Source organism: Rana temporaria, chromosome 3 (assembly GCF_905171775.1).
Source record: "Rana temporaria chromosome 3, aRanTem1.1, whole genome shotgun sequence".
NCBI lineage: Eukaryota > Metazoa > Chordata > Amphibia > Anura > Ranidae > Rana > Rana temporaria.
The window spans coordinates 160,765,571-160,787,976 of record NC_053491.1 but is presented as its reverse complement, the minus strand read 5'-3'; the positions used below and the strand labels follow the sequence as shown (position 1 = coordinate 160,787,976).

Sequence of the window (22,406 nt, the reverse complement as noted above, 5' to 3'; positions counted from 1 at the left end):
CCAGTTTCCAGCCGACAAGTTTTAAAGCATGCTTTAAAACTTGTCTGCTGGAAAAACCTGTCTGCTAGGCTGTACACACGGTCGGATCAGTCCGCTGAAACTGGTCCGCGGACCAGTTTCAGCAGGCATGTTTGATCTTGTGTACAGGGCCTGACAGTGAATTTCAATATATTTTTGGTTCTGTCAAAATAATCTGCTGGAATAGTTTACAATCAAATCATAGTTTTCATTGACTAGCAGAGATCTAATGTTTTTTTTGTTTTTTTTTGGCGGCTAGCGGCATAGGTTCTTTTGGATTAGATACAGGATGCTGCAAAGAAAGCTGACATTTAAAGGGTCACTAAAGGATTTTTTTTTTATAAAAAAGAACAAACATGTTATACTTACCTCCACCGTGCAGTTCGTTTTGCACAGAGTGCCCCCGATCCATGTCTTCTGGGGTCCCTCGGTGGCTGTCTCTGGTTGTCCCCGCAATTAGTCACCACAGTCATGCGAGAGCTCGCATGGTGGTCACTAATTGCGGGCGCACTCCCGTGATAGCCGTTCGCTGTATCACTCGGCCCAGCCCCTCGGGGGGGGGGGGGGGGCCGGGTCACTGGATGTGGTTGACAGCAGCGCCAGCCAATGGCTACGCTGCTCTCAATCCATCCGCTCTAGCCAATCAGTGGCCAGTCTGAGCAGGGAAGAGGATATCAAGACCGCGCGGGACTTTCGAGGGGTCAGGTAAGTATAACGGGGGCTCGGGGGTCAGCATCAGATGTTTTTTCACCTTAATGCATAGATTGCATTAAGGTGAAAAAACATTTTCCTTTACAACTCCTTTAAGGATTTCCTAAATTTGAGCATCTTAATCATGCTTGAGCAACCTAAAGGGCTTTTGCAAAATCAACTGCTTTTCTTAATCAGCACCTTGAATTATAAATGTCCTTGTAGAATACTGTGCATTTTAAATCTGTCAAAAAGTATCACAAAGTGATTTTAAAAGCACACCACACATCACTATGTACAGCTGCCCTCACACTGTCAAGTTCATGCGGGGGAGTTTTATACCAGCAAACTCCAATATCTTTTAAGGCTTCAGTGCTTCAAAGAGCTAAAGATACCTAGTTTCTAACACTGTGTAATGTAAATGTCAAAGATCACTCAAGGTTATAAGTAGGGTTGTCCCGATACCACTTTTTTAGGACCGAGTACAAGTACCGATACTTTTTTCAAGTAGTCGCCGATACCGAATACCGATACTTTTTTTAAATGTGTCCCCAAATGCAGCCATGTCCCCCCCATATGCAGCCATGTCCCCCACATATGCAGCCATGTCCCTCACATATGCAGCCATGTCCCTCTAGCCATGTCCCTCACATATGCAGCCATGTCCCTCTAGCCATGTCCCTCACATATGCAGCCATGTCCCTCTAGCCATGTCCCTCACATATGCAGCCATGTCCCTCTAGCCATGTCCCTCACATATGCAGCCATGTCCCTCTAGCCATGTCCCTCACATATGCAGCAATGTCCCTCTAGCCATGTCCCTCACATATGCAGCAATGTCCCTCTAGCCATGTCCCTCACACATGCAGCCATGTCCCTCTAGCCATGTCCCTCACATATGCAGCCATGTCCCTCTAGCCATGTCCCTCACATATGCAGCAATGTCCCTCTAGCCATGTCCCTCGATGCGGCGGCGCGATGCGGCGGCAGCGGCGGGGGGGGGGAAAGGGGGGGAAAGTATTCTATTTAGGTATCGGGTGTATTTGCGCGAGTACGAGTACTCCCGCAAATACTCGGTATCGGTCCCGATACCGATACTGGTATCGGTATCTGGACAACCCTAGTTATAAGAGTTTGTCATTGTATATGTCTATGTTCAGTAGATTGGGTGAGGACTAAGAATGGACAGGTCTGAAAATATTTCCCGGTTGAGCAAGTATTGTGTGGTTCTTCTGATAATGGATGTTGACTAAACCAGAGCCAGGGCGTCATTCATGCCTCCAGGCATGTTCTCAGTATTATTACAATACATAGACTCGCATTATGTCTTCACTGTTTCTAGTCGTTACAGTTTTGTTATTTTCACATAATTTTTCTATAAAGGCATAACAGCTTGTAGTCATTTTTAAATATTTAATTACATCAATAGAAAATATTATTGTATAACAGCAATGCAAATAATTTTGTACTGCGTAAGGGGTACTGTCCTCTTCTTAATATAAATTGTCATGTGTATTAATGCAATAATAACCCTGTTTATAATATGTATCGTACAGGATGCCAGGGATGGGTTCTGGATGGGAAATACCTGCTTCCTTTGTTTGGGTTGTACTCCCTTTAAGGGGGATGAAAATATAAATTTGTTTGATTATACAGGGGGTTTTACCCATGCAGGGTGGGGTTCTGGGGTGATTTGGTTAGAAAGAAGAAAACCGATATACAGTTTTCTTGGGACTGATATTGGACCTGGAATTCAGAGACTCCGAGAGATTTTTTGGGGGGGAAAGAACCTCCAACCCTGGCTACGGGTATCTTGGTCCTGTATGGGTTGACACATTTGTGAGAGAGGGCTGTAAAGGGCAGGAAGCAGTCAGCAGGTGTCCGTGAGGTGCGAGGGGGAGCAGGAGCTGCTTGTGAAGAAGAGCTGGGTGCTGTCCATTGTTGAGACACTGCTGGGTGTGGTGGCCTTTTCTGTGGACTCCTGAAGCAAGCAGGGACTTTATAGTCAATGTTACTGGCAGTAAGCCAAAGTTTTATCCTGGTCTGGAGTTTGTGGCACGTTTGTGTTTTTGCATGCTGAAGAAAACTTTGTTATTTGAGAGACTTTATAAATAATGGATACTGTTTAAATTTTTCTGATTTTTCTTTATCTTATTTTATTTATTATTTTATATTTTTTCAATTTAATTAGATTTATTTTTTATGTACATTTTTGATTACTCGATTTGACTTGATTGTTCAAATTTTTTTTACTGTTTGGTTATGCTGTCAAGCAGGATGTCATTGATTGAGTGATCATTTGATTGGTAGGATACACAATAATTTTTTGGGGGTTTTATATTTAACGCAGCACCAATTATTTTAATTTATGGCAGAAAAACTGTTCACCCTGTAGAAGAGGGGATAAATATTTTTGGTGCAAGCAGCTTTCTTAAATAAGATAATTACACCACTCCAGTAAGCACAGGAATTATATTACTTTTGTTTGCTTGTTTTGGAAAAATAAAATACTTTTTGCTTTTGAAAAGTAATCTAGTTGGTGATCCAGTACCCCAGAATTTCACAACTGGTAGAGCATGCAGGTAATCCAGCTGGAAAACTCTTTTGAAGCAAAAAGCTAACATTTAAAGGGCCAGTGCCATCTTTGTATGTAGTGGGTCAGTGTGGCACAGGCACTGAAAGCCGCTGAAAGAGTCTTGGAAGAGGTGATAAAAGCCCTGGTTACAGGGGCGGCTCCAGAGTCTAGTCTCGGGAGGGGCACTGCCAGAAAAAAAAATTTGGGGGGCAATTTATCGGGTAAATGGCTGGTGTTGGCGCTTTAATCACCACGGCACCATGGTTGTTATGGTGTTAGGATGATTGAAGTGCATTATTTCTATTATTACATTGTTATATGAAATGAAATAGTTCAACCATAATGTAGAATCAGTGGGAGCCCTGAGCGTGTCACTTGCCACCGTCGCCTGCCACCAGATGCAGCTTGTCACTTGCCACCGTCGCCTTCCACCAGATGCAGCTTGTCACTTGCCAGGGTGGAGAGAGATAATGTCATCCCCACGGAGCCGCCCGCGGAGCCGCCCACTCTCTCACCATCAGAGCAGCCCGCTCCCACTCATTCTTGGGCCCAGAAGTAGGCCTATGCAGAATCAAACATCGTCATCAGCAGATTTTGGCTCTATTGATACAGACTCTGCAGACCCAGGCAGCGCAACTGAAGGCTCAGAAGGAATCTGTGCATGTCTAGTTGACTCATCTAGCAGACTGTTTGAAGGTGGTTGTTGCCCCAGCAACCCTGTGACAGTGAGGACCAGCCATTTTTTCCAAAACTCATCCTTCATCATGATTAGGGGCCTTCCTAACTATGTTTGAATGCACAGCCGAGAAAGAGGGATGGTCTCAGGACCAGTAGGCCAATCTCATCATACTGTTGGGGGAATCGCAGAAGGCCTATTATAACCTGCCGGCAACTGACACTAAAGATTATGCAAAACTTGAGGGGGAAACCTTAGCCTGTCTTCAGGTTATACAGTAGCTATGTATTCCAATACATCTGTTGTGGCCATATTTTGATCTTCATATGGGCATGGACTGGTATGCCTGGCCTGAATAACTTACAATACAAAGTGAAGCTGAATTATCTCAAGACTGCCATCTGGCCACGTTATCGGTAAAGCTCCGCTATTCTGCCGCTAGCGGGGGCGCTTTTAACCCCCGCTAGCGGTCGAAGAAAGGGTTAAATGCGACTGTCTATCGCTGCTGCAGAAGCCCCACCCTGAAAAAATGTCTGTGGACGCCCATGGTAGCAAGTAAAGAAAGTCATACGCTTGAGCGGGCATACACATGTATACAATATACGTGTGTGTGTGTGTGTGTGTGTGTATATATATATATATATATATATATATATATATCGTTACATATCTGAGTGAAGATCCTCCTTGCATCAGGGTCCCCAGAGAGCCCCTCCTTACATCAGGGTCCCCAGAGAGACAATTCCTTAAATAAGGGTGCCCAAAGAGCCTCCTCCACTTACATCAGGGTCCACAGAGAGCCCCCCCTTACATCAGGGTCCCCAGAGAGCCTTCGCCCATACATCAGGGTCCCCAGAGTCTCCCCCCATACATCAGGGTCTCCAGAGAGCCCCCCATACAGCAAGGTTCCCAGAGAGCCCCCCATACATCATGGTTCCCAGAGCCCCCCTCATACATCTGGGTTCCTAGAGTCCCCCCATACATCAGAGTCCCCAGAGAGCCCCCCATACATCAGGGTTCCCAGACTTAAACATCCCCCCCTCCAGAGGTTCCCCTGTACCTGGCTGGCTGTGCACTTCCAACCCCCAGCACAGTGGAAGGTGGTGATCGGCAGCTCTATGATGTCCATGGGCAGGGGGATCTCCCTGGTGCTTTTAATTATCTTCCTGAGTCTGTACAGTGGAGAGGGGAGTGGCCTCTGACCCGAGCAACTCACTTGTATGCTGAAGAGTGAAACTTGTAGCTGCCCGGGTCCGAGGCCCCTCCCCTCTCCACTGTATACACGCTGAAAGAGAAATACTAGCCCCAGGGAGATGCCACAAGCACCATACAGCTGCCGATTGCCGCCTCCCACTCCCCCCACTGCATCCCAAACTGATTTTTTTTTTTATTGACAAATGGTACAAAAAAAAGCTAGAATTCCAGTACTACTCACCCCCCCCCCCCCCCCCCCCTACATGAACAGTGTAGATCGGTCCATTATAACCCATCAGAGCAGGGATCTCCCGAGCACCAGGTACTGTTCCTGACACCCAGCCGCTCCTTAGTATCCCCTGCCAAGAGCTTCTCCAATAGCCACCGTACGCTCTGCACCGCCCTTCCCCTCCACCGTTCTCACACACACACACGGGCCGCCCGTACCAGAGGGATAATGGGGGATAGGCTGGACCACAACAGTTCCTGGGCGGGGGCAGGGGGGCAACACAACACACTTGGGGGGCACAGTAATAATTTTGCACCCCCCCTTAATGTTGCACTCGGGGCGAGAGTACCAGATGCCCCTCCCGTGCCACTGCAATCCGGGGACAAATCAGGGGACAGACTGGCTCCGGGGACAGTGTCCTCAATCCGGGGACTGTCCCCGGAAACCGGGATGTCTGGTAACCCTATCCTTACTCTCACTGAAACCAGGACAGGAGGAGGACTAGGCGCAATAGCAGGTGTTGGTATTTTTAACTGTTTTTAAACAAAATAACTTGCGATGTACATGTATGGAGATTCTACTGTTTTCTCTTTCATTGATGCATTAATATGACCCTGAGGAGTTGTGATTCAGAGGATAGTTCAGATACATGGAGTGTATGTTTTTCTTTTTACTTGCTGCACATGTATTTTTTGAGTTCTTTCAGTGACAGTCAAATTATGATCATAATTATTAACATTTTCAATTTGATGTTTGTTTGTTTTTGTTTGTTTTTTGCATTCTGTACAATATTGAAAAATATATATATATAAATAAATAGTGTGATCTAAAATCCATTAAAAATGACTGTGCATATGAGCAAAGGTTCTCAAATCTCAGTTTGATTGTATAGCTTACAAAATGGATCTAGGTATGATTCACAGATAATATTCAACTGGGATTTAAGGTTATTTGCTCATATGTACAAAACTGCTCAGTGTCCTCCACCCCTCCCTGCCAATCCCTCCATTCGCTGACACTCACCCAACAAATTAAATTTAAAATAATAATAATAACTTACAAAGTCATCCATAACTCGGCCCCCAACTACATCACTAACCTAGTTCCAAATTGTTCTCTTCGTTTTTCCCAAATCCTCCTGCTCTCTGGCTCCCTCGTCACGTCCATGCTTTGGAATTCACTACCCCAATCTGTCCAACTATCCTCTACTCTTTCCACTTTTAGGTGGTCCTTGAAAACTTGTCTCTTCAGAGAAGCCTATCCTGCCTCCAACTAACAAATGTACTTTTATTTTCTCCACCAACTCATCCCCCCCAGTTATTACCTTTTGTATCACTTGACCCTCCCTTTTAGATTGTAAGCTCTAATGAGCAGGGCCCTCTGATTCCTCCTGTATTGAATTGTATTGTAACTATACTGTCTGCCCTCATGTTGTAAAGTGCAGCATAAACTGTTGGCGCTATATTAATCCTGTATATTAATAATAATAATTAGGGTTGTCCCGATACCGATACTAGTATCGGTATCGGGACCGATACTGAGCATTTGCGCAAGTACTTGGACTCGCGCAAATGCTCCCAAAGCTTCACCCGATACTTTTTTTTCGAGAGAGAGATCGGGTGGAGAGAGGGTGGAGAGCAGGCGGAGAGCTGAGCAGTCCTCAAAGAGAAAGCCAAGCCCCCCCCCCCCCGCGCCGCCGTCGTCTAGTTGATCAGCGTGGGGAACATTACAGCTGTCATTTAAATAGCTGTGTGTTCCCTGCCACGCCTCGTCATATATAGCCCATTCCCCTTGTTTGGATTGGATGGGTGATCTGTCTATCAAAGTGCCCGGACAAGGGGGAGGGGCTATATATGACGAGGCGCGGAACACACAGCTATTCAAATGACAGCTGTAATGTTCCCCGCGCTGATCAACTAGGCAACGCCGGTGGTGGGGGCTTGGCGCCTGCATTTGTGGGGACATGGCTGCGGCATTTGTGGGGACATGGCGGCTGCATTTGTGGGGACATGGCTGCTGCATTTGTGGGGACATGGCTGCTGCATTTGTGGGGACATGGCTGCTGCATTTGTGGGGACATGGCAGCTGAATTTGTGGGGACATGGCGGCTGCATTTTTGGGGACATGGCGGCTGCATTTGTGGGGACATGGCAGCTGCATTTGTGGGGACATGGCGGCTGCATTTGTGGGGACATGGCGGCTGCATTTGTGGGGACATGGCTGCTGCATTTGTGGGCCATGGCTGCTGCATTTGTGGGGACATGGCTGCTGCATTTGTGGGGACATGGCTGCTGCATTTGTGGGGACATGGCTGCTGCATTTGTGGGGACATGGCAGCTGCATTTGTGGGGACATGGCGGCTGCATTTTTGGGGACATGGCGGCTGCATTTGTGGGGACATGGCAGCTGCATTTGTGGGGACATGGCGGCTGCATTTGTGGGGACATGGCGGCTGCATTTGTGGGGACATGGCTGCTGCATTTGTGGGCCATGGCTGCTGCATTTGTGGGGACATGGCTGCTGCATTTGTGGGGACATGGCGGCTGCATTTGTGGGGACATGGCGGCTGCATTTGTGGGGACATGGCTGATGCATCTGTGGGGACACGGCTGCTGCATTTGTGGGGACACGGCTGCTGCATTTGTGGGGACATGGCGGCTGCATTTGTGGGGACATGGCTGCCTTTGTGGGGACATTTAAAAAAAAGTATCGGTAATCGGTATCGGCGAGTACATGAAAAAAAGTATCAGGACTTGTACTCGGTCCTAAAAAAGTGGTTTTGGGACAACCCTATTAATAATGTTGTTTCTATATAACTGTATATTATTTGTATACTGTGCTTATGGTCCCTTCAAGGAAAAGAAGCAGGAGCTGATGGTGAGGGAATAAAGAAATCAGAGCATATCAGGTGGGAGGGTCAGTTGCTGATGATGGCGTTGATGTACAGTATGTTGCGGTTTGTTGAGGAGAAGAGTCTGAGGGAAGGATTTTTTTCACACCAAACATAGTAGCTATATGTTTAGCACTTTTTACTTAAAGCTCTGGGTCCTGGTTTGGAGTCTCACCAGAAATGTTTTACCTGTGTATCCTAAACACACAGGCAGGCTAATTGGTATGTAACCGAATAGGCCAGATTTGGTATAATATTCGATTGTAAGCACCTTTGTAAATTCTATGGAATCTGTAACCTGCTGCATAATATGTCAGCACTATGTAAATATGATAAATAATTCTAGTATGTAAACCATGCAGGTTTGAAGTATCTTTTATAAATGCCTTGCAATATATCTGTTGTTATACAGTGCCCTCTAGTGTCTAAAATGTAATTTGCGGGCTTGCACTAGAATCAATCTTACATAATGCTTCTCCACATTACTGACTATTTATTTTCATTTTGTATAGTCAACTTGTTGGCTGAATAGATGAAAAAGTATATTTAATTAAAATCAAATAAATGTAAGTAGGTTAATTGGCCTATGATGCAAATTGCTCCAAGAGTGTGTGCATGTGTGACTTTAAATTAGATTGCAGGATTGTAGCATCCCTTTTCTCTTTAATAGGCTGAGTTTTATGTTGATGTTGTATAAAAATGGAAACGATATATGTTCATGTATGTGTGTGTATGTATATATATATATATATATATATATATATATATATATATTCAGCCCTCAAAATTTCAACTCGCCTGCTCGCATTTGGGGAGTTGAAATAAGTTGAGGGCGAGCGTGAAACAGGGTTGCCAACTGTGCGTTTTTACAGATGGCTGCTGCCCATAAAAAATATGGCCACGGGCAAGTTTTAGAACTGTGCAAGCTCAGCGCTGAGGCCAGCCCAGGCTCAGACAAGGGGCAGATAGCTAGGCACATAGTTGGTGACATCACGGCGGCGGCGCCTTTTATGAATCACAGGCTACCGCAGGGGTAGCTGGGATGGTCCAGGGACATGGCAGCCCGAGTGCGGAGGTATCGCATGAGTTCCGGCTGCCTCCTTGGAGCCCTGGATGGTGTGCCCGAAAGAGGCCAAGTAAAGGAGAGGCGGGGAGCAGAGCTCGGGCGGAGTTGGTACAGCTATCCCCACCAAAGGGTAAGACCGGCCGGCGAGAAGGAGGAATGCAGGTCCCAGACGGCCATGCATGCGCAGCAGTGCCAAGGTATGGTGGGGATTGTAGATCACTACTAATGTCCAATCAGAGTGTACAGGAGCTGTGCTTCTACCCCCTACCTGCCTGCAGAGTGCTGGGACTTGAAGTTCCACATCTGCAGAGCAATGCCAGGCTGCATGCTGACTGGAGGAGAGAGAGCAGATGGTTGTACACTGTCCAAATCTGATTGCAGATTACCATAAACTGTACAATCAGATTGTACAATCTCCTGTAAGATGGCCATCCACTGTACAGTCAGATTATACAGTGGGTGGCCATCTTACAGGAGACTGTACAATCAGATTGTATAATGTATGGCCATCTTACAGGAGATTGTACAATCAGATTGTACAATGTATTTGTACAATCTCCTGTAAGATGGCCATACACTGTACAATCAGATTGTACAATCTTCTGTAAGGTGGCCATACACCGTACAATCTCTTTTAAAGTGACTCTTCAGTTACACTCTGGACAGTCTCCTGCCCCTCTGGTGCCTGGTAGATGTGCCGATGGAAGAACTAGCTGGCACATCTGCCCACACACAAGGACTGGAAAGGATTCAGGCATAAGGGGGAACTCTGCAGACCGTGACATAAAGGGGAACTCTTATGTGAAGGGCAATACTGCAGAGAGCAGACTCTGATGTAAGTGGAAACTCTTTAAAAGGAAACCCTGCAGACCATAATGTTGGGGGGAATGCTGTAGACTCTGATGTAACAGACAACTTTGCGGACTGTGATGTAAAGGGGAACTCTGTAGTCTAATGCTTTATGTTAATATTGTTAAAGTTGTTGCTAATATTTATTTTTAAAGCTTAATACTACAAAAAAACATTTAACAGTATCATTTCACAAGATTATTTATGAGGACAAGTTTAGTGGTGGAATTAGGGGCGGGCAGGGTGGAAACTGGTGGCGAGTGACTCTTAAGGCCTGGCTAGTAGCTCAGGACTTGAAATTTCGAGCCCTGATATATATATATATATATATATATATATATATATATATATATATATATATATATATACATACATATATATATACTGTATACATCTTATTTCGTTTTAATGGTAAACCTTTGCATGTACCATTGTAGCCAGGTGCTGGGCTACAGTAATATGGAGAAGGAAACGTAGCTTTTTAGCTTTTTATTCTCTGCCTCCACAGAGATACTGATGTTATGCTGTACCATTCTCCTCCAGAACTGAGAATCCTGGGAGTTGTAGTTTGAGATGGCAGCCATAAAATGGGATGAATAGACTCTTTACACTACAGATCCCAATAGGCACTGTGCAGTTGGAGGGGATAGATGATTTTTATTAAACTGCCAGGGAAAGGTCTTTCTTTTGACACTGAGGGGGGTAGAAAGAGAGCCCTGCCAGTGGGAGACCATATCAACAGAGATTCAAGCCTGAGACTGGGAGTGAGGACAGCGTGGCACCATCCACAGCACCTTTTCCACTGCCGCAGGGAGACTGGAACATCCACTAACCCTCTGCTTCTAACCTCTTTCAGGGAGAGGCTGTGAGTGGGAGGTCACCGAATCCTGGGGACTGATGAGAGGGCTATTTACCTATTGCTGATATATAAAGGAAGTGAAAAAGTGCGCTTACCAATAAAAAGTGAAATTAAAAATAAAGCAGCTAACTCAAAAATGTTATACAAACATATAAATCATAAACAAACGGTGGAGTAGTGCTAAAGAGTGAAAAGGCCTTCATATACCATCTAAATTAATAAGAAGGCTAAATAGGAGTCCAATAAGTATCAAGAAGTGTGAACAAATTGATAAGTAAAAAATAAAAAATAAAAAATTAAAAAATTAATAGTCCAATAATGTGTTGAATTTAAGTGTTAGCACACTGCTGCAACCGTGAAGGAAAACTCTGGGTCCAATGATAACTATAGCTTGCTGACCCTTACCAGAATGGAAGATCCTAATGGATCTAGTCAAGCTGAAATCACTGGATCGCATATGATGGAATGGAGCTTGTCTTTTGAAGCGATCCTCCAAGGGGTCACCGATCCACCAGTAAAGCAACCAGAGAAAATAAACTGATATGGTGTAAATCCGTGCAGTAAATTAATACATAAAGAGCATCCCCCAGTGACTGGCAACAGACAGTGTGAACAAACGGAACCACCACCAGTACACACACTGACCCTTACCAGAACATGTGATCCGTCAGGATCAATCAAAGCAGAGGGGATGAGAGCAATATGAAGTTGTGAGACGTCCCAACCAATATCATCAAATTCGCCAGGAAAAGGTCCAAATATGTATGAGAAAGGAAAACTCACATAGCGTGATACCATAGAGGTTTTAATAAAAAATGAGCAGCACACTTACAGTTTAAAGTAGAAATATCAACGAGGATAAAAAGAGCCGGCCGGCCGGCGTGTCAGAACGAAAGTCCTCAAATCGCGGTGACGTCAGCACGTTGCCTCCCAACGTTTCGTCTACACTAGACGTGGTCACGGGAATGATGCTAGCATGGACTGAGACACTGAGAGCATCACACCAGCTGTACCCAACCAATACTGCACCCATTATGCACTCTATACCGCACTTTTTCCAAACCTAGACTGCACCAATACTAGCCTTATACCCAGTGGTGTATTTAGGGTTTGTGCTGCCCTAGGCCTGACTAAACTCATGCACACCTTAATTAAAATATGACACACCCCTTCCTGCCAAGGTCACACCCCTTCATGTTTAAGACCCAACCTGTCATCTGTAAACCACACCCGTTCCTTTTTAGACTTCATATTTTCCTCTTAGAGCTCCACATCCAGTCTTGGAATGCAAAATTTGCAAAAATGCTAAATTTGCATGAAGGTAAATGCAGGTCAGAAGTAGGTCAAGTGCACCTGTCAATTGATTCTGAATGATCATTGAAACATCTCAAACTCATTTCAATGTCAGAACAAATGCTAGTGCTAACAAAGGCAGTGGTGGAATTGCTCATTTTTACCTGCATAAATACCCCTAAATTACATCACATTGGGCCAGCATATAGGATCCGGCTAAATCCATATTTGTGGATTATTGAAAATACAATGCTGTTCTGACCACACTGGTACTGCTCTTGGCTGTCGGTGCCACTTATCCAAGGGAGAACACTGGGGATGGGGACCTGCCCAAATAATGTTCAATTTGATGGTCATGTAATATTCAGAAACCAGTTTCATAGTCAAAAAATTAGGACTCAATCAGGCCAAAAATAACCCCAAAATATATTTTTGCTGCCCTAGGCATGGGCCTTGTCGGACTAGGCCAATATACAGCATTGCAACAAACCTTTGCCACATCTGAATCATATCTACCTTGCATCTGGGCAGAGACAATACCGTACCTATACTGTACCTGCATGCAGGTAAATTGGGACTGTTATTAAATGCACCAACATTTTTAGAGGACCAAACAATAGCTCGAAGAAGGACATCTAAAAAGGACTGCCCCTTCCATAAGAATTATTCTGCAAGCCCTCTTTGTTCTCCTGACCCTTCACTACCATGCTCCTTTTCTATTGAACAATGCATACCTAGTCCGTCTAGGAATATCATGGTCACTATAAATGCATTCTGACACTATAGTTCCAGCACTCTGTAGATTACATTTTATCACTGCTCACTGCTGCACTTGAGGTGGCTTTGCTACTGATGTGGATGCCAAATGTCATCTTATGCCCAGCTCCTACTGTTAATCAATTTGTATGCTAAATTGTGTCATTACCATTTTGAATTCATTCTATGCTTGCCTAGTTACCAATCATATTGGGTGACAATATAATAAGTTTGCCGTTACCACCTGGTTTGGTGTCTGTTTTCTTTGATATGCCACTACTATTGGGTACTAAGTATTACTTTTAGAAAATGTGCATAATATTTTATGTTTGAATACTCAGCCTGGTGTGTCAGAGGGGCTGAGGTAATTGAGAAGGTCAAAGCAAACAGAGGACCCATCTTATCCAGCAGTTCCTACAGAGCTAGCTCTACACCAGGGGTGTCCAAACTTTTTTCAAAGAGGGCCAGATTTGATGAAGTGAACATGCGTGAGGGCCGACCATTTTGCCTCACATTCTTTGAACCATAACATTTTGGTCTAAGTGTGTTTGTCCCAGCACTAATGCACTGCCCAACAAGAATTCTGTGAGTAAAGAGATGAGCTTGGGCGTATTATTTGGATATACCGTATTTATTGGCATTAACACGCACCTTCCCTTTAAGAGCGAAGTTTCAGGATTTTATTTTTTTTATAATTTTAAATAAAGAATTGTGAAGCAAAATAAGGGTCAGTGCCTATCTGCAGCCACACAGGTGCCTGAATGCAGCACCAACCATTGCCAGGAATGCTGCACCATTGCCAGGAATGCAGCACCATTGGCAGGAATGCACCCACGAGCGCCAAAGTTTACCTACAGGAGAATCCCCTGTTTACACGGCGGCCTCTTTAATAGAAAGTCCCGCCTCCTTTGATGGACAGAACAGTCGTCCAATTACATCGGTGGAGATGGGACTTCCTATTACAGTGGCCGCCCGTAAACAGGGAATTCTCCTGTGTGTGTACAGCACTTGTCCCGCCTCCTACCTGTTCTCCAAGGCATATACATCTTTGTGGCCCCGGCGCTGGGAGATCGTCAGAGGCCACAAAAGATATATATGTCCAAACAACCAGGCGGGCCGTTCAAAACCGGAACGCGGGCCGCGATTAGCCCGCGGGCCGGACTTTGGACATGCTCTACACCATGCTATTAAATATATGCTTTTTTAAAATAATTTTTGCCATATCCAAACAAATACTTTTTTCATTAGTTTCACTCAGCCTAATAAACAATTTATGTATGAAAATGTGCATATTTAAACAATGATAACATTTTAATTTTATCACTTTAATTATTTAAATCCAAATCATGTGTGTTTATCTCTCTGTCTTCCTCTCTCCATCTACCCTAGTTTGCAGTTCAGAACCAGAAGATCTGCAGGCCGAAGCACAAAATAGCACAAGCCTTCTTATTACATGGAAGAGGCCTCGAGTTGTGTATGATGCAGTGATTGAGAGATATTTAGTCTATTATCAACGACTACAGGGGGAAGACCAAACAAAACATGAATATCTCACAGATGGCTACCAGGATTTAGTAAGTTCTTCTTGGATAAAAAAAAAAATTCTTAAAATTCTGAACCATAGAAATCAAAGTGAATTATTGCTGCTTTTTATTAAAGATACACTCACTTTCCTACAGCCCCTGTTGTCTGGCTGTAAGTTGGTCTAGTTTAACTCTTTATGACCTCTGGGACTTCATGAGAGAATTGGACAGATTGAGCGGACTTTGCCGGTACCAGAAAAGGACCAATACTACATAATAATACTAAATCTCTTTATTACAAAAATTATTTTACAATTTTTTTTTGGACCCCTTTCACCCTGCTGACGCCCATAGCGTTGGCGGTAAAATAGCGGTAAAACTTTGCTATTTTACCATCGGATTTGCGGCTAATATCGGCCACTAGTGGGGCGCTTCTAACCCCCGCTAATGGCCGAGAAAGGGTTAAACCATCCCTGCTAATGCGCTCCAAAGAAGACTTTTTTTGACGCCCTGCCAGCTCACCGCTCCAGTGTAAAAGCCCTTGGGCTTTCAAACTGAGTGAATAGAGCAGCAGTTTAAGGGCGGATTGCAGGCACTATTTTTAATGCCGTAGCGCTTGCAAAACGCCCTCAGTGTAAAAGGGGTCTAAAAGTTAGAACAAAAAGAATAGAGCTCTCATTAATACGACAACTTATTTGATATCATAGAAGATCTCTGTTACTACTAGGTCAAAAGAGGTTGACGCTTCGCTTTATGCTTCCTCACTCCTCAGGACCTTATTCCCTTGACTATAGACAGAGATCTTTTATAGAAAAAAAAAAGGAGAGGGAAAAATCACATTATGATCAGATAACAAGTGCAGCTTCACATTTAACCAGAGGCGGCTCTAGGCTTTGTGAGGCCTTAGGCAAAACTTGACATGGGGCCCCACTTTCGCCCATGATGGGAAAAATAATTCAAGGACAAGAGCCTCTTCCCCACAACCCTGGCCGGTGGTTGTGGGGGTTTGCGGGCAGGGAGCTTATTGGAATCTGGAAGCCCCCCAGATCCTGCTCTTTAATAACTAAGGGGTGGGGGTCACCCAGTGATGTCACCTGGTGAGCCCTCCCCCTTGTGACATCATTGACTGAGGGTATGCTGGGTCATTGATGTCACAAGGGGTGGTGTCGCCGATATTTACTGGTTGTTAGGGACGCTGGCTGCCCCGCTTCTCAGTCAGGGCTCTTAATGCTGCCTGAGCACAGCAGCGTTACCCCTGTCCCTCAAAACTGGGGTAATGCATTGGGAAAGTTAGGCGGCTACGAGGCTCCTGTAAGGGCGAGGCCTTAGGCGACCGCCTAATTTGCCTAAAATTAAAGAGCCACCTCTGCATTTTACCAATATGATCCACATGTACATACATGGAAATACAATGTCTTAGAAGTGCAACTTGCTGAAGGAAAGAATTAATAGTAGGTAAAAAATGGTTAGGCATCTGTAAGGGATGCAAGGGGTGCTAGCTATAATCAATAGTTTTAATGATGTTATACTTACTGGATATCGGACCCCAAAGAAGGAGGTCAAGAGAGATCAGCCAACCAGCAATTCTCTTGCTGTAATATTCCTAGTACCTAAAAGCATGAGCCCTTCTAAATAGAGAAGTCTGGGACGTCATGGTCATTCTGTCAATGCTTGCTTCTCTGAGTTCTTTCAGGTTGATAATGATTGATTAAGTAATGATGTCTCCCTGCATTAACCTTTATGGATTCATTGTCTTTTGACCTTCAAAGTCTGCCAAAATCAGGGTCTTCTCCAGTGACTACTGCTTTAGGATCTGTAGCTATGAAAAGAGTAAGCCAAGCCTGGTTTTCTACTTTAACAGTGGCATGATTCATATAAAGTGAAAGCTTATTGCTTTTTAATCGTCACGTATTTTATTTTTAACGTTTACAGAATTACTGTATGAACTAATGTTTTTTAAAAACATTTTTGAATTTAGAAAGCCCTGCACTGCCTGCATCGCTGTTGACAGCGTTTGTATGTTTGTATGCCAAAACATCTGTGGCCAGATTCTCGTAGAATGGCGTATCTCCTGCGGCGGCGTAACGTATCCGATTTACGTTACGCCGCCGCAACTTACACGGGCAAGTGCTGTATTCTCAAAGCACTTGCTCTGTAAGTTGTGGCGGCGTAGCGTAAATCGGCTGGCGTAAACCCGCCTAATTCAAATGTGGAAGGGGGGCGTGTTTTATGCTAAACTACTGTGACCCGACGTGATTAACGTTTTTCACGAACGGCGCATGCGCCGTCCGTGGAAATCTCTCAGTGTGCATTGCTCCTAATACGCCGCAAGGACTTATTGGTTTTGACGTGGACGTAAATTACGTCCAGCCCCATTCACGGACGAGTAACGCAAACAACGTAATTTTTATAAATTTTGACACGGGGACCACGGCCATACTTAACATTGGCTGCGCATCATATAGCTGGGGCAACTATACGCCGGGAAAAGCCTAACATAAACGTTGTAACTTTACTGCGTCGGCCGCGCGTACGTTCGGGAATTTGCGTATCTAGCTAATTTGCATACTTGACGCGGAATTCGATTTGCATACTTGACACGGAAGCGACCCCTAGCGGACAAAAAAAATGCAGTTTAGATCCGACGGCGTAAGAGACTTACGCCTGTCGAATCTAATGGATATCTATGCGTAACTGATTCTAAGAATCAGTCGCATAGATACGACGGGTCAGATTAGGACTTACGCCGGCGTACATGGCGCTGCACTGTCGTAAGTCCTTTAAGAATCTGGGCCATAATGTATCTTATCTAGAAGAATGGACACGTATCATTGGCTCTGCAGAACACATAATATAACTTTTTGAAAAACGATTGACCAGCAACTATACAACTATGAAATGACATGACATTACAATAGTGTTGTATTTGTTTTGCATTGTAGGGTGCAATTTTATATAATTTAATGCCAAACACAAGTTATGTTCTCCAAGTTGTGGCAATGTGCACCAATAGCCTTTATGGAAAACGCAGTGACCAGGTGGTTGTTGACATGATGATGGATGGGCCAGGTATGTTTTATCAAATTTCTATCACAGTAGCTTATACTAAAGTTTTTATGAGACGTAGGATTGTGTGATCTGGTTGTGTGGGTAATATTTAATTGCTTTACTTTTTAACACAAGCCATACAAAAAAGCAGCTACTACTAGAATGCAATTTATGGGATTCTTATGCCCCGTACACACCATCACTTTATGTGATGAAAAAAAACGACACTTTCTGTGAAGTAAAAAATTACGTTTTTGAAACTTCAATTTTCAAAGACAAAGTTGCCTACACACCATTGTTTTCTCACAATGTTCTTGCAAAGTGAGGTTACGTTCCACCACGTTTCACCATTGAAGCTCGCTTCATAAGTAGCTTCTGGGCATGCGTGGATGAAAAAACGTCTTAAAAAACGACGTTTTTTGCTACACACGGTCAATTTCTGTGAAGTAAAAAGTGCACTTTTGAAAAACGACACATAAAATTGAAGCATGCTTCAATTTTTTTTGGTCGTTTTTTACAAGACATAAAACGACGTTTTCCCCCACACACAGTCAATTAAAGTGACGTTTTTAAAAACGTCATTTTTTTTCATCACATAAAGTGATGGTGTGTACGCGGCATTAGAGTTTTTAGAGCTGTATGTAGTAAGCAACAAAGTAGATGACAGGCATTCCCCACCTCTAATAAATCTCCAGGCTAGAAAAATATATGGCAAAATGTATTCGACTGCACACCACCGCCAATCCAACAATATTTATTGAAACGATGTAAGTGATGTCTACCAGGACATGGGAAACAGATACAGAGTTTGACGTGTTTCACACTAAAATGGCGCTTCTTTAAAACCCCTAGAAAAAAAATAGAAACAAATATAGACTATAAAAAATATAGATTTAGAAATGATGACTTTTGATAAATGTTTTTGTTTGAAATATGTTAAGGTTTTTAGTTACTATAATGCTTAAAGTGGAACTTTGGGCAAACATATATGATGCAGAATTCGTTTTTTAATTGAAATATATAAATGTTTTAGTTAATATAATACAGGAACTATGGGCAAATATATAAAGTGACATTATGATACAGCATATCAATAGCATTACCACAGCAGTTTTGGTTTTTCTAAGCTCGCCATAACATAGTTTTAATACCTGCAGATTCAGTAAATCTGTGGTTTTTTTTTTTAACCCAGTGAGACTGCTGTTTGTTCTGCAGTCTTACACGGATATTCTTGAATTTTTTTTAAAGGTTGAAACCATATGAATAAAAGCCAACTGTTGTAAGCACCCCTGTTTGCCCCAACCCCTGTAACTCTCATTTTGCTGGACACCTTTTTTTTACATGTAAAGACTGGAAAACTATAAATAAAGGCTTTTGAAATAAAAAGTTTGTTCACCAAAAATGAATTTATTCATTATAGTTATTGGTCACATACGTACATTTGCCAGAATATACAATTTTTTCTATAGTGGTCCCTTAGTTAACTAATAAAATAGGCCTTACCTTGCCTAAAATGCTAACAACAGTGGTGAATTGCAGTAAATTGTAGCCCCTCCAAATACCTGTTTTAGAGACTAAGCCCAGGCTGCATATAGGACATTAAACTTGTGTCCAGCTTGAGAATAACCAGCGCCCCCCCGACGTGAATGTACAATGTATATGTAAAAGCGCTCCGTAAATTGATGGCGCTATATAAATACCTGAAATAAATAAATTAAATAACAGGGATGGGGTATAGTGTAAAGGGGGGGGGGAGTGTAGCTTAAATTTGACTAAGAAGTCAAGGCTTCAGGTACAGCCTGAACCATCTATCCAATGGGACCCACAAAGACACAGGAAACAACTGAAAGACCAAAAGAAACTTGCAGGCAACAGTTCAATTTTGTTGTTGCTTTAATGTTTTAGGCCATCCCATATTATAGAATACACTACACCTTTAGATTCTAATGTAAAGGCTAGCCAGGTACAAGTACAATAGTATGTACATATCACAAATTTAGCAAGTGGTTTTGAGCCATTCAATATTATATATATATATATATATATATATATATATATATATATATATATATATATATATATATATATATATATATATAAAAATATATATATATATATATATATATATATAAAAATATATATATATATATATATATATATAAAACATATGTAAGCTCTGATATTACATGACAGAATTATGATTGATAATCTTTTATGATATGATAAAAGATTTGGCCTATTCTGTGTGGAATTTTGCCGGTATTGTGACCAGCTATTGTGTTTACATGCTTTTTTACAATGATGCAGGTACTTATGGAATGCCATTAGTATTATATGTGGCTAGGTGATTGTTCAGTATGTAGCATGTAAACATTGCATTGATTATTAATGCATAAAGTATTTCAAGTCTAAACATGGGATTCTAAATGTAGCATGCTATATATATGTAATGGATCTCATGTCGTCCTGTTACTTTATATTGTATTTGCAAAAATGTATCACTTTGGCAACTGTTTACTGTGGTTATGTGCTTCATAATATAAATCGTTTTGTGTATTCATAAAGTTACGAACACCATTGGGTTCAGTTGTATCTCGTCAGCCATAATAATCATACTCATAACATTTTATGTGACATAGTAATATTAACTTATTAATATACTGTAAATCTAAGAATTATGTCATAATTGGTTGCATAAATTACCTATTTTCTGCCTCACTTCAAAGCAGGGTTCTTTTCATTCTTTTCACTTTCTTCTCAGTCACTACAAAAAAATGCTTATGGTTCTATGCAATATGTAAAAATTTACTAATTCCATTTATGTTTTAGCAACTTTATATACAGTGTTTGCATTACATTTATTAATATTCTTATGAATATGTTATTATATAAAACAGACAAATAAAAATCAGCTAGCTCAAATTAAATGACAAATTATTGCATAGGGTCTCTTCCAAATTTCGCATGAATTAATCAGCTTCACCAAATTGGCACGTGGTTTCTGATTTTCACAAGCAAAATAAAACCTTGGAGCCTGTGTGATCTAATATATGTGATAATTTAAAAACAAAACAAGGATTCTTTTACATATTGCTAGATAATCATACTGTATGCATGTTGTAACTATTAACATTTACATGTTTTTGTGTGAATTTCATTTACAGCTTTTTTTTATTGTTCAATGTATAGTTTGTGCACATTTCATTATGATTTGTTTTTCTGTTTTTCATTCCATCATTATGTTATTTTCCTGATAGATTAAAATCATGTAATACATTTTTTAAATGTTAACATACTGTAGCTTGTCCAAGTGATACTGAGCATGGCTATATGAAGTGTTAAAGGGCACTGTACTACCACCACTCCACTGGCTTTAGCGAACTATTAGCATAATTCATTTAGGATCTTTAGGCTGGCAGATAAGGAATAGATGATAAAAATGATGATAAAAATGATAGCTGCTAAATAAGTGAAACTGAAAAATTCAACACCACTGTATAAAAAGGTAAGATTTTTTTTCTATTTGCTGTTTTTGTTATTATTTATGTATTGTTTTTTTTACAGAACTGGATGCATGAAATTATTTTAGGCATAGTTTAACAAGAATTGACATAGTTTAAATAAATGCATACAGTATTAGGGAATTAGTAGAGTTAGCCGAGAAAAGGAGCAGAGTATAATAGAATGACAGAACTAGGAAATATAAAAAATATAGTTTGTAACAACAGTGAGTTTGTAATATTAAGTGTAGTAGGTATGTAATAATACATGTATAATAGGTTTGCTCTGTAGTTATAATTAGCAGTAATACCTCTGACACAACATACATTTAAAAACCCAAGTTGTGTTGGCTGCAATCAATAATCATTATTATTTCTATATTACTGTAGTAGTTGAGTTATTTGGTATTTAGATTCTAATTGTGGCTATTCTAGCTGCTTACTTAGAATATTTCCTCGAGGACATCTGATAAAATTTGTTTTCGGGTAGCAAGTATATTACTCTGGATCAGAATGTATACTGTAAAGTAAAGCAATGTTTCAGTATTTAGCTTTTACTATGCCTGGCAGAGTCTTGGACTGCCTTGGTGAGTCTTAAAAACTGTGTTAAAGCTCTCAGCCAGTGAATAAAATATATTGCTTCAGTTCTACTTTCTCATGGCAATACATTTCAGTTGTAATCAATGAAATGACCCATCCAGTCAACAATTATATTTTAGTTAAAAATAGATTTTGGAAGGGTATCCTATATGTCTGTAGGACCCTTTTAGCGAACTCCACCTGCCACTATTCCTATTAGCGAACTCCACCTGCCACAATTCCATATTGAGTCTTGACCAGTTTGGAGTCATATACATCCTGTTATGTAAAGATTATTCCCACTTGTTCTGTTCTCCATAGCTTAAAATAAATGAAATTCAAACAAGGACAATATGACTCCCTTTTGATCTCATAACTGCCACTGGTGTATAGAACTGGAAAGTGCAGACATCTTGCCTCTGCTTTTCCTGAAGATCATAGAAAAGTGTTACGTTATTTAGCAATGTACACTATATTACCAAAAGTATTGGGACACCTGTCTTTACGTGCACATGAACTTTAATGGTATCCCAGTCTTAGTCCGTAGGGTTCATTATTGAGTTGGCTCACCCTTTGCAGCTATAACAGCTTCACATTTTCTGAGAAGGCTGTCTACAAGGTTTAGGAGTGTGTCTATGTGAGTGTTTGATTATTCTTGATT

General features: G+C 41.9%; 1 protein-coding gene across 1 annotated transcript in view; it reads left to right on the top strand.

Moving 5' to 3' along the window:
* PTPRZ1 (protein tyrosine phosphatase receptor type Z1) overlaps nucleotides 1–22,406 on the top strand; it is a 291,887-nt gene that overhangs the window by 157,900 nt on the left and 111,581 nt on the right. Inside the window, 2 exon segments of the mRNA XM_040343736.1 lie at nucleotides 14,485–14,669; nucleotides 17,561–17,687. Coding sequence (XP_040199670.1) covers nucleotides 14,485–14,669; nucleotides 17,561–17,687 — 312 coding nt within the window.